Source organism: Erpetoichthys calabaricus, chromosome 12, assembly GCF_900747795.2.
Source record: "Erpetoichthys calabaricus chromosome 12, fErpCal1.3, whole genome shotgun sequence".
NCBI lineage: Eukaryota > Metazoa > Chordata > Cladistia > Polypteriformes > Polypteridae > Erpetoichthys > Erpetoichthys calabaricus.
Genome location: NC_041405.2, coordinates 3,600,779 through 3,619,012, shown reverse-complemented (window position 1 = coordinate 3,619,012; position 18,234 = coordinate 3,600,779). Strand labels below are relative to the sequence as shown.

The following is an 18,234-nucleotide window of genomic DNA, read 5'->3' as shown; positions in this document are numbered from 1 at the left end:
TGTAAGGTGACCTCGGTGTTAACACTTAATGTCTGAGAAAGTCTTCAAAGAAACTCGACTTCTAAAACAGCCAAAGCACAAACATCAAAGGAAAGTCAGAAACACTTGCAGTGCAGTGAGAAAAGCAGCCGGCCCTTCTGATTTCCTCTTATCGTTGCATTTTTCTTTTTTCAGTGTTCATATTCATATTTTAAAACAAAATGTAAAACTTCACGGCATAACACGAATGTCACTGCTGAGGCAGGTCAACACTCTCTGCTAACAGACACACTGCTGTGCCCAAGAGGTTATTAAAGGCCCGGCTCTTTGGTTTTCATCAGGACCCTCACAAGCCCAGACACTCAGACGCCTCACTCAGTCTCTCGAGAGCCTCCATTGAAGATCACAGCGTCGATATCAAAGTCCAGATCACTGACTCTTTCTTCACCAACAGAAGCGCCCCCAGCCACGGGACCCCACCCACCACCCAGTCCATGCAAGCATTGAACATAAATAAATAAATAAATAAATAAATAAATAAGCATGGGAGGAAATGAGAAATGTTCATTGAACAGAAAGTCGTGAGATTAGATATGAGAGCTGAGAGGGCAGAGCAGTCGCAATCGGGGAAGATCAGTGGAGTGGAAGATCAGGGGAAAAGAATTGCAGAGTTTAGACACCGTGGCACTGAAGGACCTCCCGAGGCGGGACGGCGAGTAGATTACGGCTACTTAGCTACACTTCTGTGTAATAATAATTAGTATAATAATAAATAATGTGAATTTCCCCTTGGGATTAATAAAGTATCTATCTATCTATCTATCTATCTATCTATCTATCTATCTATCTATCTATCTATCTATCTATCTATCTATCTATCTATCTATCTATCTATCTATCTATTATATAGTGACTTTCACTATCTATCTATCTATCTATCTATCTATCTATCTATCTATCTATCTATCTATCTATCTATCTATCTATCTATCTATCTATCTATCTATTTATTTATTATATAGTGACTTTCATTATCTATCTATCTATCTATCTATCTATCTATCTATCTATCTATCTATCTATCTATCTATCTATCTATCTATCTATCTATCTATCTATTTATTTATTATATAGTGACTTTCATTATCTATCTATCTATCTATCTATCTATCTATCTATCTATCTATCTATCTATCTATCTATCTATCTATCTATCTATCTATCTATCTATTTATTTATTATATAGTGACTTTCATTATCTATCTATCTATCTATCTATCTATCTATCTATCTATCTATCTATCTATCTATCTATCTATCTATCTATCTATCTATCTATCTATCTATTATATGGTGACTTTCATTATCTATCTATCTATCTATCTATCTATCTATCTATCTATCTATCTATCTATCTATCTATCTATCTATCTATCTATCTATCTATCTATTATATAGTGACTTTCATTATCTATCTATCTATCTATCTATCTATCTATCTATCTATCTATCTATCTATCTATCTATCTATCTATCTATCTATCTATCTATCTATCTATCTATCTATCTATCTATTTATTTATTATATAGTGACTTTCATTATCTATCTATCTATCTATCTATCTATCTATCTATCTATCTATCTATCTATCTATCTATCTATCTATCTATCTATCTATCTATCTATCTATCTATCTATCATATAGTGCCTTTCACGACTATATGTCAATCATATAAGATTTCACTATCTATTTCCCTACTATATAGTGTCTTTAATATCTATGTATTGGTGCGTTTCCATGTGCACACATAACTGGAATAAGCTCAGTTACCTTTGTTAAGGTTTCTTAAATCTTCTGGAGTTTTCCTTTGACAAAACTCCCCAACGTCATTGAGCTGCACAACAAACAGTTGACTGTCCTCATAGGCCACCGCGAATCTGAAAACAAGCCTACAAGAACTGAGTCGAGTTTTTAAAATACTTTCAGTGTTTCGTGTGCTGTGACGTGAATCAAATTCATCGCCTTTTTCACTTTCTGACCTGAGCCTCCGACGACTCGAGGTATGAACACTGGCCGCCGCATCACTCACCAGTGCCCTGTTACTTTTTTCCTTCATACCGGGAGTATTTGAAGTCAGCCATCAGTACTCACCATTATGCACTCCCAGCACGTCTACTTTTTCCTCCTCGGAGTCTCTTCACCTTTTCTTTCAGTAATCTGTAGCCTACTTGTCACACTAAGCGTTAGGCGGAAGTTGACTGTTGGGGACCACACCGAGGGTGACAGTCCCCCAGGTAGCTCGATTCGACTCTGTGTATTTTGGTATCACACCCTTCACGGAGTGCAGGCGCAGTGCACTGTGAAACCTTCTCAGGTAAAATGCAAATTAAAGTGCATAATAAGTACACATAAAGAAAACGTCAAGACAACACACTTGATCCTTTTATTTATTTATTTGTTTGTTTGTTTTCTTTTTGCCATTCTGTCGCAAAACAGATGGGCCTCTTTTCTGTTCGTGAGCTCCAAAGCACGCCATGTCTCATTCCTCCTATACTGCCTTTTATGTATAGGATGGGTAAACATGGACAGATTGGTAAATAGCAAGACGTGGGGGGTATTTTCCGTACGTCGCTTAAATCATCCGAGATCAGGTGCCTCATCTTGGATAAGTTAATGCCAGTGAAACTCATCCAGATAAGTCGGTTTTTCAAACGCAGCTGTGTATTAGATTAGTGTAGCTGGATCTAATCATACGAGATGAATGCGCGCACCCGCGCTGAGTGAAAAGCCCATATATATCGAGTCTAGAAAACATGATCAGCAAGTCTTTGATAGGCTGTAACAAAATGACGAAAGAACGGGCGCATTTTTTTTTTTCGAAGGACATGAAGAATTTCAAGATTTAATACGCACAAGGGGTAACACTGCAAAAGCAGCCCAGACCAGAAAAGATGGCTGGCAAAAAGTGGCCGACAAATTAAACGCTAAGTAGTGTGCATTGTACTTAGTGAATGCAGCGTTTCATTTCCTATGTGTCAGATTAATTATTATTTAATATGTCATAATTCCAGATCAAACGTGAGCACAAGGAGAACATGGGAACAGGTTAAAGTGAAGTACAAGAATATACTTCAAACTTGTAAATATTGGTATATAACTATTTAAAGAATTTTTGACATAAATAATCATATATAATATAAAAAACATTAATTTTAAAGCTAATAAGAAGGCAGACAAGCAAAAAACAGGTGGAGGTCCGTGCGGTCCAGACCTAACCCCTGCAGAAGAATTGGCACTCCAGCAAAATGCCCATCGCCCTGTTTCTGAGGGCATTCCAGGGGGAAGCTCCTCCTCAGAACCATTGGCAGGATGCAGTGGTCACTTCATTTCAGGTAAAGGATGGTCATTGCATATATTTGTCCTCCATGTGTGCTATAGGTATGTTCCATATAGCCCTCTTTTTTGTTGAGTCAGTTGCAGGGAATGTCATATCCCTTGAACCTGTGTCTGACCAACGAGATATTGACGAAGGTCAAATATTTGATGAAGACACTGTGTCTGATTATTCATCAGGAGGAGAGGTACATTTTCCAAATAATATTTGATCAAACTCCACTCTGATCAGTCCCATGTGCCCCAATCACATTTGGAAATCCTGGTAATGAGAACGTTAGGCTGACTGTGAGATTCTTTATGGAACTGTGGGTGTTTTAGCCTGTGTATTACCTACCTGCAATGGCATGAAACGCCTCTTTTATTGTCTGCACATGCAGGTGTCCAGGAAACACAATGAAAACCTGAAGGAAACGTTTCAGAGCCAAACAGACTTTACGAATTGCCTGGCAAACTGCACTTTTAGTTAGATGTTCCGCATCGCCTACAGTATATAAAAAAGTGCCGCTTGTAAAAAACCTCAAAGCAATGCATACTGTCTGTGTGGTTGTGAGAGCCCGACTTCGCCTAGTTTGACTTCGAATATAAGGTGCTAATAAATCTTTGAGATACAATATTCAAGATACAAGCGGTATCTTTCGTACAGAATTTCCTCCGGGAGCAATAAAGGATCTTGCCGATCGCGCAAAACCCTCTCTGTATGAAATTCTCTTCTTTTTAAATATGTTTTTTTAATGATCAACGTGTTTTGTGAGTAATTGTAAGTTGTTTTATACAGATAATGAGGCTTGACTCGTTTTTCTTTACTCTTTTCGCTATGTTGTATAATTGTTTTAGCTGCGCAGTTTGATTATAGCTTTTAATTTAATTTCTGTAAGGTTCGCGTGTTTGTTTTTATATACACACAGAAGTTCACTTGTATTTAAATAGGAACTGCCATATATATACAGTATATAATATGTGTGTGTGTGTGTGTTTAAATAAAACGGACTCTTTATCTGCCTCAGCATTTATTCAATTGAACGCCGGCCCTGCACTACACAAGTGTCGTACTTCAGGGTGAGCGCTTATTGGTTGGCAGCTCTGTCAGCCACACAGTACCCGCCCCTATGACGTGCGTAAGACAAAAAGCTTTTTACATTTTTGAGTCGCAGAGTAGAATGGTTGACCTAAAGTCTCCGGGTGTTTCATACACTGTGAGATGATTTAAGTGAAGCTTACGACTGAGAAGGCGTGTAATGCGACAAAGTCGCCCGCTCAAGAAGCCGAGACACCTGTCGCCTGTTGTTTCTGACCCCCTTCAGCCACAGCGTTTCCCCGTCATTATGAGACCCCTTTAAATGTTCGTTCGGCTTGCTACGTCCTATAGCAGTTGGGCAGAAATGCATTTTGAAAAGAAGGCGCCGCTGCAGTCCACACTCCAAAAAATCGAGGGGACAAAGCGGTCCTTCAGGGAGAAGACATAGGGGGGTCCCAGTGTGCATCCCAAAAGCACCATCCAGATGGTAGGTCCAGAAAGAACCTTCGTTTATTTCGATCATCTGTAAAAGATGCTTAGCAAATTTGTGAAATATCACTGGGCGGTGGCGCAGTGGGTAGCGCTGCTGCCTCGCAGTAAGGAGACCTGGGTGTTCGCTTCCCGGGTCCTCCCCGCGTGGAGTTTGCATGTTCTCCCCGTGTCTGCGTGGGTTTCCTGCCACAGTCCAGAGCCATGCAGGTTAGGTGCATTAAATTCTGCTTGGTGTGTGTGTGTGTGCCCTGCGGTGGGTTGGCACCGTGCCCAGGGTTTGTGCCCTGTGTTGGCTTGGCTCCAGCAGACCCCCATTGACCCTCTGTTAGGATATATAGCGGGTTGGATAATGGCTGACTGACTCGGTTCCTCCATTTTGTTCTGATGTATCTTGCTGCAGGTAGCTTACTAAACTTTAAATCATTTCTGTTTTCTCCACATATTAGGGCGTTTTTAAAACCCCAAAGAACTAAATTCATATGCAAAGACCTCTTCCCAGAATGAAATGGTCGCCTGTCACGCACAAGAGACCGCACAGCCCAATAAAGAACCGGAGTAGTCAAGAGTGCTGCCGCCATTCACGGAGACCAGCAGTCCTTTCACTTTTACTTGGTCAAGGCGTGGTTTGGAGTGAATGCAGACGAGCCTTTTCATAAATCTGTAAGAAGACTCCCCCTCGCATCACACTGGCGGCCAGCAGCAGCAGCCCCTCTGTCGTCTCGGCTATGGCGTTTTCTCTTCGTCTTTTGATGTTCGTAGCTGCAGGTATGTGTGTGTTTGTTTTTAAGGGGTCGACGTTAACAGTTGATTGATACTTGTGGGGCGAATCTAACAAAAACAAAAAGCTGAGAAACTGCGCACAACCACCTTCACCTACAGGCATGGAAATAACGCAACCATCAACGAGTATGAGAATCGGTCAAACAGGTTCAGCCAAATGTGTGTGTAGTTTATGGTGGCGCAGCGCTTAGCGCGGCTGCTTCTCGGCTCCTGCAAGCCGCCCTTAGAGTCTGGTGTTGCTTTTTGTCGGAGAGGAGTTCTAATCGAGACCGCGGATCCGCTTCTCCGGTTTTCTCTTCAGGCCCTAAAACCGTGTGAAATGATGTGATAAACTGCCGCCAAAAATCACCACATAATAGAAAATTATTACTGTACTTCACTCTGCTCTATACTGTAAGGAACTGCTTACTGACTTTAACGGCACAAAACAGCCTCTACGTCAGGTGACTATTCTGGAAGTGGTGCACTGCTACAAGTACTTAGGGGGTCCACATCAATGACCGGTTGGATTGCATGGTCTCCTAAGGCTCTTCTTCTTTAAGGACTCTGCACTGTCTTCATGTGGTAGTGACGTCCGTCACATCTTCTATAACTCTGATGGCCATGTGTGATCGATCCATAACAGCACTTTGAGAGGCCCTCCGAATTATCAAGCTAATTTAAAGATCAGGCTCGGTTATGGGATGCACTCGGGACCCCCTAGAAGTAGCAGAACAGGAGAGGGTTAAAATAAAACTGAATGTTGTTATGAACAATGCTGCACACCCTGCCTCTGGCACACTGAGGACTTTCAGTCACTGAATTATTCGCTAGAAGTGTGTGAAGAAACGCAACGGGGGCTTCTTTTTGCCAGCAGCGATACGCCTGTATAGCGTCTCACGGGGACTGGGGAGTTTTCTGATTTGGGTTCACACCCTGTGGTCCTCTTATAAGTCCGAGATAAAATAAAAGGCTATAATAACAGAAAAAGTCAGTTTTCACCAACAACAACAAAAAAAACTCCGGTATACAGCACACCCCCCGACAAACTTAGACCTTCACGACGATTATAACTCATCAGACCTGAATGCAAAGCTTTCTTTTTTTTATAATATCGCTTCCCCGTTCCACCGTGTGTGGATAGCGCTTTGAGTACTGAGAAAAGCGCTATATAAATGTAATGAATTATTATTATAATAAAGTAAATGCGAGTCCTGATTGGCTGATATGAGTGGGACACATTCAGAGCAGGTGGGTGTCTAATAAGACACGTTTATGAAATCGAACATCTGACGTCTTAGTAGTAAAAAAATAAATCGTTAAAAAGACCGTTAAAAACGAGGGCCGAGGGGCGTGGCCAAAACAGCTATCAATAAATAAGAAAAGAGATCGAAGCAAAAGACGAAAAGACCTGCCGTTTGGAGCCTAAAAAACCCCAAATGATGATCTCGACTGCGGTCAGTATACGGCTTGTTCAGTCTAACGAGGCTGACTTGACAGATCGTCAAGAAAAGGCTGAAATGAAGGCGTGAAAATGAAGTCCCGCAATCCCAGCACAATGAGAAACAAAGTGGAAGACAACGAGGACACTACGGGTGACATGATGCACCAGACAATGCCACACATGACATTTAAGAGGGGTTCCCTTTAAGGGGATGGTCCCTTGAACTCCCCTTAAATCTCCTCGAGGTCTTTAATCTGGTTTTGGTTACGGCATTACGGAAAGTTTAACTATTGCATCATCTTAGAACCTTTTCAAATACGGAGGTTTCATTCAACCCACCTCAGAAATCTACAACATCAGCTCCTTCTCCACAGAACAGTCCATTAGTGCCCCGATTTTCTCCCGCTGTCTTCGCTAATCCTCTACGCTTACTCTTTGCCGGAGCTCAGCTCTGATTTCGAGCCCACTGAGTTTCAGGACTTCCACTTGCGCTCCGGATTCAGTATCGATCGGTGCTCAGCACAGTGAGCGGCAAAACGATTTAAGAGTCCTTTATGTGTGAAATGTTGGAGAGATCGGTTAGTTTAAATTTAATTCACTATTTAAAAGAAAAAAAAAAACTTGAAAAAGTGTTTTAAGAAATATTTAAAACTAGCAAAATACCCGCGCTTCGCAGCGGAGAAGTAGTGTGTTAAAGAGGTGATGTATACATATATATACATATACAAATTTACACATCTACATATATATGTACATATATATATATATATATATATATATATATATATATATATATATATATATATATAAATATATACATATCTACATATATATATATATGTACTTGTATATATTCACGGCATTCTGAATCACAGTCTGATTGTATGGGTGGTTACCTACCAGGTAACACTTATGGTTGACCAGCAAGTCAGCTAACATCAGCCACGGTGCCTTCAGTTGTGAGAAGCAGATCGTAGAATGGTTGAAAATAGTTTACTGTCAAATAATGCAAAGAGTACGCACGCACGTACGTGGCCCTAATTCTGGGCCCATCAGGCGTACACACTCACTGCATATAGCCAAATTCCGGGCTTCACAGCGGTGAAGTACTGCTTTTAAATTTTAATTAAGAAGAAAAGAAAACCTTTTTAAATTGAGGGAAAATATACCAATAACAATTTGTTAAGGATCTGTTTTTTTGTGAAGCAACCTTAACACAGCCTGTCTGCTGTTTTATAATCGAACGCCATATAAGGCCGTCCTTTCTCCTTCACAGTCAGTTCACGTGATTACGTGGGAGGCGTGATGACGCTATACGCAACCCCGCCTCCCACGGCCAGCGAGCTGCAGTCCATTACAGTTTATGGACAATAAAGAGGTTCCAGTTATGACCGTTACGCGTAGAATTTCGAAATGAAACCTGCCTAACTTTTGTAAGTAAGATGTAAGGAATGAGCCTGCCAAATTTCAGCCTTCCACCTACACGGGAAGTTGGAGAATTAGTGATGAGTGAGTGAGTCAGTGAGTGAGTGATGGCTTTGCCTTTTATTAGTATAGATTAAAAAACCACTTGTCGCCGACAGAATCTTCCCTTGATGTGATGCTTTAATTTGGAATTCCAATCCCAGAGTATGAAGTTCTCCACGTTTTCACATCCCCTTTCTCTGGGTACCCTGGTTTGCTTCCACGTTATCCAAGATGTCGATCCACGTCTCAGAAGGGAACATATTGGGATCAAGGCTCGAAGTGGAACCAATTTTTTGGCGGTACTCTCGTCGGCGTCTTGCCACTCCTTGTCTTTCGTTGTCCCTTTTACATGGCAGGTTAGTTGAGCGGTGGTAGGGGAGGAAGGTCAGAGTACTGCAATACGCCAGCATCCGATCGAAGAGCAGCGTAAAGGGACCCCCGTGAAACTTCGAGTGCCGCTGGTACTGCTATGACATTTTAAGAGGTGAGCACCAGCCCTCTCTTCAAGTACTGACTTGGCCGTTATGATGGCGGTTTGGATGACGTTCAAGATGATAAGCAATTGCAATTGTTATTAAACTTTACCCCCTACTGATGCGGTCACCGGTAACAACGAGCAAGCATTGTTTGTATTGTGGCCACCAGGGGGAGCTGCAGCTCTCCAACCTCCCAAAACACAGGCCCAGACACAAGTTGGCAGTGAACACGGGGCTTTATTTAGTGCGAGACTCTAACAGGGAAGAGTTTCCCACACTACAACTCTGTAGCTCTGTATAATATTGATGTTGTTCATTCAACATAAATTTTCTCTTTCAATCAATTTAAGATTAGTCATTTAGTGTTGTAGCTTGAAATATTTGGTTTCAGATCTCAGTAAAAGTGAAAAAACTTGTTTCTACCAAAGTAAGTTATGGTGGAGGGAATAAACGTAGAAATCCTATTTCAGTTAACTTAATATTTTAGTTTGTTTGTGTGCTGTGTTTGAGGGGCCGTTTGTATATTCTTCTGGTCGAACTTTCCAGTGGGATGGCTTTCCAACTGCCAAAGAAGAAGAAGAACAACTTAAAAAATAGATTTAGTATAAAATAAGTGAATTGCACCCATCCATCCATCCATCCATTTTCCAACCCGCTGAATCCGAACACAGGGTCACGGGGGTCTGCTGGAGCCAATCCCAGCCAACACAGGGCACAAGGCAGGGATGAATTGCACCCAATCACTCTAAATGATTTGCCTCAACTTAAAATTGCGGGATCAATTAGCAAAAAAGAATTATATTGGTTCAAATTGATAATATTAAGTGTGAAGAATCACATTTTTATTTTTCAGTGTAATACTTTGTCACTTTGTCCTCCTCCTCCCGATTTTGGTGCCCAGACTATAATCCACCTGGGAGCACTTCTGGTGTCCTGAAGCTGTGGCTCAGAATCCCAACACTACAGGGCTCACCAGTCCTCCCAGCATCGCCTGGAGGCATCCACAGAAACAACAGGTCTCATCTGATAAACTCCAGTTCCCAAGATGCCGTGTAGGAATCCTGTGGTGACAATGCATTCTGGGGGGGCTACCATCTATTGTTCTGGGGGAGACAAATGTCATGTTGTGGGCGTGGCGGCCAGGTCGGGTTCTCAATATATCTCTTACTGGGTTGCCAGTCTTTGAGTGGCATCCCTCACAGTATTTAAGGACGTTTCTAAAGCCTTCGGTGTTCTTGTTGTCTAGAGCTTTGCATGGACCACAATAAAAAGTACAAATGCTGTCAGCAACCCAAACACATTTCTACGTATGACGGCCTGTTCATTCAATAGACACATTGATATTCTCCAAGTCAGCAGGTGACAGTGTTTGGTCAATGTCTCCTACCTAACAAAGTCCCAGCTGAGGAAGTGGGATTCTGCTGATGGAAGACGAGCTCAGCTGGTTATCATTGGCTTGAAGGGGAATAAAAGGAGAAGGCAGAGCGTCCATCACATTCCAAAAGCAGCAAAGGGATGGCGAGCATGATGTTCTCATGAGTGGGGTGATGAAGGGACACACTGCACATATTTTTCCATGTCTTCCTTGCACTTTGGTGACCTGTTGTGTCATATCCAGCCCTTTGTTCGTCATTCTGGCACTCAGTTTTGTGGGTCATGCGGTAACCAGGGTAGTCTTTCCCCCAACTGCGCCCTCTTGAAGCAACCAAAGACCCCCAACAGGGCTGCTCTTCTAGACTTCACGTTCTCATGCAGAAATCCTAACTGGGGGAGACGCAGCCACCTATCGTGGGGAACAAACTGCCTCTGGCATCCATCTTTGCTCAGTTAATCCATTAATGTTTCACCCCAAGTGGGCTAAGTGTAGCTAATCATTCCAGCTGGGCTGCTGCTCCTTCTGTGCTGTCCTTCCAAAATGGCCTCCTGGCCAGGTTATAATCTGCTCTACATCCCAGTTGGGGTGCCAGTCCATTGGTCTTGGCATCTACAAAAAGCACTGTATAAGATCACACAGTCGTAGGTTCAATCCCACCATAACCGCTTCTGTAGCTTCACCTGCCAGAGCTTACAGTTCAAAAAAAATAATGAAAACTGTGGCAGCTTGTAGGCCCATTTGGATGAAAATGTCCACAGATGTAAAATGGATGGACAGGTCAATAACTGGACCTTTTTCTTTTTTTTTTTCTCAGCTCTGGTGCCCACCCTTTGTTTTAACGTTGATCCGGTAAGCTGGAAGGATTTCGGAGGCTCTGAATCATCTTTTGGCTATAAAGCTCTTATGATCGACTCTGACAGGTGAGTGACTCTGACCTGCGTTTCTAACCTCTTATTATGGTGCAGGTCATAATCTACACGAAGCCCACCTCATTACAGTGGATGTGAAAATGGCGGTGCCCCCTGGCTGTGTGCCAGTAAGGACGTGCAGAGGTTTTTTTTCCCAGCTGCCTTCAGTTTATTTATGTCACTTCTGCCCTGATGGTTTGTGTTGACTCATCTGCAGTTTCTCCTATTGACTTCCCCCATAAGGTGACAAAATTAGAAAGAGAATTTATAGCACAGAAACATCTGGGACCACCGGGCACACGGGCCAGCCAGCCAGCCTCTGGTTTCTTATGAGCCTTTTGTTAACGGTTTGATTCTAAATCTTTTTGTGAAATCTCATCATTCTGTTTAATATTGGCTTTAAATGAACCAAGTTTGGGACTTTTAATATTTTTAATGGAGTCGTAAGAACAAATTAAATGGCTGCACCAACACGTGAAAGCTAAAGGTCTACAGACCTGCGACATTTTTCTCTGCTCTTTCTTTCTTTTTTTTCAGTATTATTGTGAGTGCACCTCTTGAGACGAGTGGCAGCAAGCGTGGGAGGCTTTATAAATGTACAATGAGGAATGGCAGATGTACAGCAGATACTATAAATGGTGGGTATGTGTGATTTGTACAGTAAGGGTTCAATCGTCCATCTACTTTCTGTAGAAACTATGGCGCCCTTCACTTAGTGCAGGCACAGAGTGCTGGGAGGAATTCAAATTCAAAGTATGGATGATGCTAATTACTAAATACAGTCTTTGGTCCCGAATGGACGCCTGAATGGAGACCTCGATGGTCTGGCCTCCTCATCCATGGCTAGAAAATGGCAGAAGAGCGGATGTACATAATGCCTCGGTCTGGTCACCTTTGTGTCTTAATGTCTGTCTTTGTTGTCTGTTTGGAAAGAATGAAGGCAATGGAGGTGGCAGGTCCTTTCTCAACGTCCAAAGCCTTAAGTCCTTAAGACACCAAACACACTGAATTAAGGCTACTGGGATATTCTGTTTTGTGTGATGATGTCTTCAGGCCCAGTTTACTTCACGTGATTATACGCGTTATTGTGATGGTTAGGCCACCACCAGTGCTTGCTTGCTTCTTTCTGTCTTTCTGTCTTTTTTTCTGTCTTTCTTTTTTCTGTCTTTCTTTTTTCATTCTTTTTTTCTGTCTTTGTCTCTTTTTTCTTCTGTCTTTCTTTTTCTTCTTTGTCTTTTTTCTTTTTCTGTCTTTTTTTCTTGTTTTTTCTGTCTTTTTCTTTTCTCTTTTCTGTCTTTTTTCTTTTTTCTTCTGTCTTTCTTTTTTCTGTCTTTGTCTCTTTTTTTCTTCTGTCTTTCTTTTTCTTTTTCCTTTTTTCTTGTTTTTTCTGTCTTTTCTTTTTCTTTTCTCTTTTTTCTATCTCTTTTTTCTTTCTGTCTCTCTTTTTGTCTTTCTTTTTCTGTCTTTCTTTTTTCTTGTCTTTTTTCTTTTCTGTCTTTTCTTTTTTCTTCTGTCTTTCTCTATTTTTTCTGTCCTTTTTTCTTTTCTTTTTTTCATCTTTTTTTCTTCTGTTTTTCTCTTTTTTCTGTCCTTCTTTTTTGTCTTCATCTTTTTTCTTCTGTCTTTCTTTTTTTCTGTCTTTTTTCTCTTTCTTCTTCTGTCTTTCTTTTTCTTTTTTGTCTTCTGTCTTTTTTCTTTTTTCTGTCTCTTTTTTCTTTTTCTGTCTCTTTCTTTTTTCTTCTTGTATTTTTTTCTTTTTTTTCTTCTGTCTTTCTTTTTCTTTTCTGTCTTTTTTCTTTTTTCTTCTTCTGTCTTTTTTCTGTCTGTCTTTTTTTTCTTTTTTCTGTCTCTTTCTTTTCTGTCTTTTTTCTGTCTCTCTTCTTTCTTTCTTTCTTTCTTTCTTTCTTTCTTTCTTTCTTTCTTTCTTTCTTTCTTTCTTTCTTTCTTTCTTTCCAGACAAAATTTACCCTTGAGTTCTTAATGAGTTAGCCAATACAGATATAAATGCTTGGCACACATTTATAGGATGTTGCTGTGCACTGGGGAGATTCAGAAGAAATTGAAAATGGCAAATATTATCCCGTTATATGAAAAGGGTGACTCAGCGTATCCAAGCAGCCTTAGGCTGGTCAGCTTAATGTGCATCACAGGAAAAATAATGGGAGGAATTATTAAGGATGAAACTGAGCAACTTGGCAAGAAGAGGAGTTTTGCCAAACAGTCAGCGTGGGGTCAGAAGAGGGAGGTCGTGTTTTACTAACATGCTGGAATTCTATGAGGAGGTAACAAACGGATTAGGGTCAAAGTGGAGCAGATGAGATTATTTATCATGACTTTCAGAAAGCATTTGATAAGGTGCCACATGAGAGCTGGGCATCAAACTAAAAGAAGTGGCAGTTCAGGGTGGGGTGTGTAGATGGGTGCAGAATTGGCTCAGACACTGGAAGCAGGGGGTCGGTGCTTTATTTGTACAGTATGTATGTATGTATGATACTGTATATGTATACATGTGAATGCTGTAAGAAGAGCGCTCTATAGCGCCTGACCCAACACAGATTGGACACACCGGCACATATAAAAATAAACCAAACTTTTATTTTCTTCAGCCGGAGGGCACGTCTTCCCCATAATCCCTCCAGCCACAACACAGTCCCAAGCACAATACACAATGAAGCACTCTTTCTTCTCCTGCACCATCACTCCTCCCAGGTAACCTTGTCCTCCTCCACCCAACTCTGGCCCCTGAGTGGTGGTCGCTGGCTCCTCTTATAGTTCACCCAGAAGTGCTCCAGGTGCTTGATCACTTCTGAGTGCAGCTCACACAGGCTCAGGAGTCCAAAACACAGCGCCCTCTGGCCCAACAGGGCTGTACCCAACTCCGATTCCCATGGAGCCCTGTGGGAAACCAAGGCACTGCTTCAACCCGGGTGGGGAGGGGGGGATGTTGGCCATCTAGTGTCCAGGGCTGCTCCCCCTGAATATAGTGTGCAGGGGCGTCCCGGCTGGGCATGGACCCCAGCCGCCTACCACAATGTATATATAAATATGTATGTGTATGTGCATATATATTATGAGGTGAGACACAAAAATAACCGGACTGGGCTTGGGGCTTTCCAAGAAAACCGTCTGGAGGTCAGCCAGACATGAATCACAGAACTGTATCTCCTCCTACACGCCCTCTCAAACTGCTGACCAGCCAGGTGTATTCCGTGAAGAGCCCAGTCCGTATTTGCACAATAATTGCTACACGAATTGCAGTGACAATGTCGGGTGAAAAAAATGGAACAGCGAGACAAGACAAGTCGATGAAGCTTTGTAATAAAAGTAAGAAACAATTGCCAAAAAAGAAGACATCTGGAGGGGAAGTTCATGGTGTAAACTAAATGTGTGTAGCTGCGTTTGTTGAGGGCTTCCAAATAGTTCAAAACGCAGCTACCAGAAAGACATCCAGCAGTAAGTGTGACTTCACAGTCCAAGTGTCCTCATTTTAAATGTTTAAGTCAATTTCAAAATAAACAGTTCACATAACAAATAAAGAAGAATTCTGACATCACACACATTAAAAGTAACTTCTTGTCTGTGATGTTCCATTTAAGGCTTAGGTGGCTTGGTTTCATTCTTAAAATTTCTATGTGTCCTCTCACACACGAATAATTTAATTTTAACGGTGCAGTTAGAAAGCCACGTGTTCTTCTGTCTGTCAGCTTGTGTTTCTTTCTAGCTGTCGGTCTGATGGCCTGCAGAGCTCTAGGTGAACGTTAAGGACATTCCAATAACTTCTTAGCCTAATGGGTGAAAACTGAATGTTCCATTATCTATGTGAAAGCTACATTCTATTCAAATTGATCAAAAACTGTGGTAAATTTACAATCAACATTGAGTTGAAAGATTGGGCTCTTACAGGGTGAAAGTAAATGAAATACATAAATGGTGTCTTTTACATTTAAATTGCAGGACCCACTTATGCCATAAATGTTTCTCTTGGGCTTTCGATGGATGTACAGTTCAATCCTGAACCTCAGTTACTGGTAAGCCTCTTGTTTACTTGGCATTTTAAAACTCCGGTGCCCACCTCAGGCCTGACTCTGTCCATCTGTGATTACAGGCATGTGGACCCACCTTAGCAAGAAAATGTGAACAGTTTGTGACTTACAATGGTATCTGCTACCAGCTGAACCAGGACCTAAGTCAGCCGGTTCAATTTCCAGACCGGCTCAAAGGTAAAAGTGAACAAGTGGTGCTGGACAAGAACATGTCAGTGGTAAGGAGGGATGGGCACCACTCACTCAGGTAGAGAGCTGCCAGTGGGCAGGAGGAAGTGTGCATTACCTACACTCGCCTTGCCTCACCATCTCCCTTTGATCTTCCCCTTCTCTACCACTTTATTGTCCATCTGCAGCCCCAATGTGTGTCCTCTAAGGTTTGATTTAACATGCTGCTGTTCCACGGTGATACCATTTATCCATCTGCCCATCTATTTCCCAGGCTTGCTTATTCCATTACAGCAATTTAGGCACTTGAGGCAATTTCAGTGCCATTGAGGTTTAAGCACCAGTCTGTCTCACAGAAATGAGGCAAGTTTATGATCACCTGTCAGCCTAACCCTACGTGTCTGTTGGTGAGCTCTCTAGTGTTGGGCTAAAGCGATGAGCTTGAAACTAAAGTTCAAGTCTCCCTTGACTTGCTATGAGATTCTGAACAAGTCGCTGAACCCGCCTGCCCTCCATATTTAAGAAATAGCCATGTAAACAAATGTGAAGTGTCCCGATCATTTAAATGGCCTTGGGCAAAGGTGTCTGTCAATATTTAATAACAATAATGTGCCCACTACCATCTATTAACCTACTGTTTGGCTTTTCTCTGCCCACTGCAAGTAGGCGTTTCACTTGGAATGCATGGATAGGTAGTCCTGGACTGAGGGGTTACATCTCTGGAGGGGCTTCCTTCTAGTGGCCTGTAGTCACCATCTTCACAGGCCACATCTCACCCATCCCTCTCAGGTTGGGTGGGCTGATACTCATTATGAAGAATCCTAGAGTTGCCCCAGAATCCTCAGCAGCACTCCAACTATCGAAAGATGGCAGCATATGAATCCTTTGTGAATCTTGGGTTTTTGTCCCAGAATGTCCGCAGGTCTCCCCAACTGACATTGTCTTCCTTATGGATGGATCTGGAAGTGTAAAGTCTAATCAGTTTACTGAAATGAAGACCTTCATCAAAGCTTTGATCAAGAAGTTCATGGGAAGGAACACACAGGTGGGTTCAGTGTCCACCCCTCTATACGAAAGGCCAGACTGCGTGTTTGGAGTTTCAAGCAGGGGGGCTTTGAGCACCGTGGCCAATGAGCAAACATCTTTCAATGTGGCTGACTACCTTGAGTTGACTACTGTTCATTTCTTTTTGATCCCCTGCAGTTTGCTGTGGCACAGTATTCAAGCAGCTTCAGGACAGAAATGAGCTTTACACAATTCAATCAAAAGAAATCTTCCAATCTGTGGGAATGGACCATCGATGTGATTACTCAAATGAGGCAGCTCACTCACACTCCATCGGCCATCCGGAAAGTTGTGTAAGTAAACTGGACTTGCTGAATCCATTTTTAAAAAAATAATCTAACACGGTGCTCCGTGGTGAATTGCAGCAATTTTATGTAACGCAATCAAAGGCACCCAATTCACAGGGGGATGGCGCCTCTACTGCCAGCATGAGGTACCAGACAGGAGATGGACTGGAACAGCAGGCCTGTCCCCTATAGTCCCAATCACACCGGTACATGTCGGTATCAGCCTCCAGGGATTGTGTATGAAGGACATACTGTACTTGAAACTGTGTATATGTATCCCTTCAGATGAGGGAAATATGGTACAGAATATATTTAACTTACTTTAGAATGCATCTTTCACTTCCAATGTATCAAGGCTGAAGAGAAGCCATTGGTGCAGTACAATCACCATCCAGTAGGGACATGTGGTCAACATGAAAAGTAAAAGTAATAATGATAACATAAAATAAATGTGTCCACTGGTCTGTGCTATAAATTTGTTTTCTGTATGATTCCAATAATTGTGATTATTATGGTCAAAATCGCTGAACTGGCACATTTCCTATTCAAATACATGGGAGAAACGCGAGGTGCGGCAGCGACGAGACTCACCTCACCTCGGACTGCGCGCTCCTCAGTGGGGTTGATGCCTGCGATTAGCGCATGCCTGTCGCTGTCTCTGACTCTATGGATGTTGCCAGTATAAGGTGTGTAGGCACGTTTATTATACACTGTGAGTTACCACAGTCTGGCTAATATCTTTAATGAATGTGTCTGACATATTTAGTCTTACTGATTGGACATAAAACCGCAGTGAAAAGGCACAAGGCGAGACATTCGACAGTATCGTGGCGTCCTGAAGGGGGCGCGTGTGAGCCCAGAGGTGCTCATTGCTGCTGTTCTTCACGCAGAGGCGCCGATAAGTTAGCAACGTCAGAAAGTCAAGCGCACTGCAGCGCTCCGTTTGTTTTTATTTTTTGTTCCGAATGACTGCCAAAATTGAAGATTAAGACTTTTAAAACTAACGAAAGATAAGGAAGACTTTTTAAAAGAAAGTGACAGAGATTTTCATGGAGAAGGATAGGCGCATGGACTTCATTTACAAATAAAGATAAGACCATAAACGGTTTTCAATTATATAAAAAATGGGATCAGACTAAGAAAAAATAATGCAGTATTTAAAAATTTAAATTTTGCCCTTAACCCCTTGTTGCCTAAATTTATTTACAATTATATAAAAAAAATAAATTATTTGTGTTTTGCTGTCAAGCAGATGCTAAATTAAGGAGATGGGTTTAGCTGCAGCCTGCAATACAGTACCTCTGATATAGGTCAAGTCACAAAACACTCTTTGAGTCAGATAACCCTCCTACAAAACT

The 18,234-nt window shown here is 41.9% G+C and overlaps 1 protein-coding gene across 1 annotated transcript in view; it reads left to right on the top strand.

The window, feature by feature from the left end:
- Positions 1-5,527: 5,527 nt before the first annotated feature.
- Positions 5,528-18,234, top strand: part of LOC114661721 (integrin alpha-M-like) — a 59,397-nt gene continuing 46,690 nt past the window's right edge. Inside the window, exons 1-7 of the mRNA XM_028814886.2 lie at positions 5,528-5,649; positions 11,220-11,325; positions 11,851-11,951; positions 15,268-15,341; positions 15,419-15,533; positions 16,436-16,569; positions 16,728-16,882. Of these exons, the coding sequence (XP_028670719.1) occupies positions 5,610-5,649; positions 11,220-11,325; positions 11,851-11,951; positions 15,268-15,341; positions 15,419-15,533; positions 16,436-16,569; positions 16,728-16,882 (725 nt within the window). The 5' untranslated portion in view covers positions 5,528-5,609. The remainder of the gene's footprint in view (positions 5,650-11,219; positions 11,326-11,850; positions 11,952-15,267; positions 15,342-15,418; positions 15,534-16,435; positions 16,570-16,727; positions 16,883-18,234) is intronic.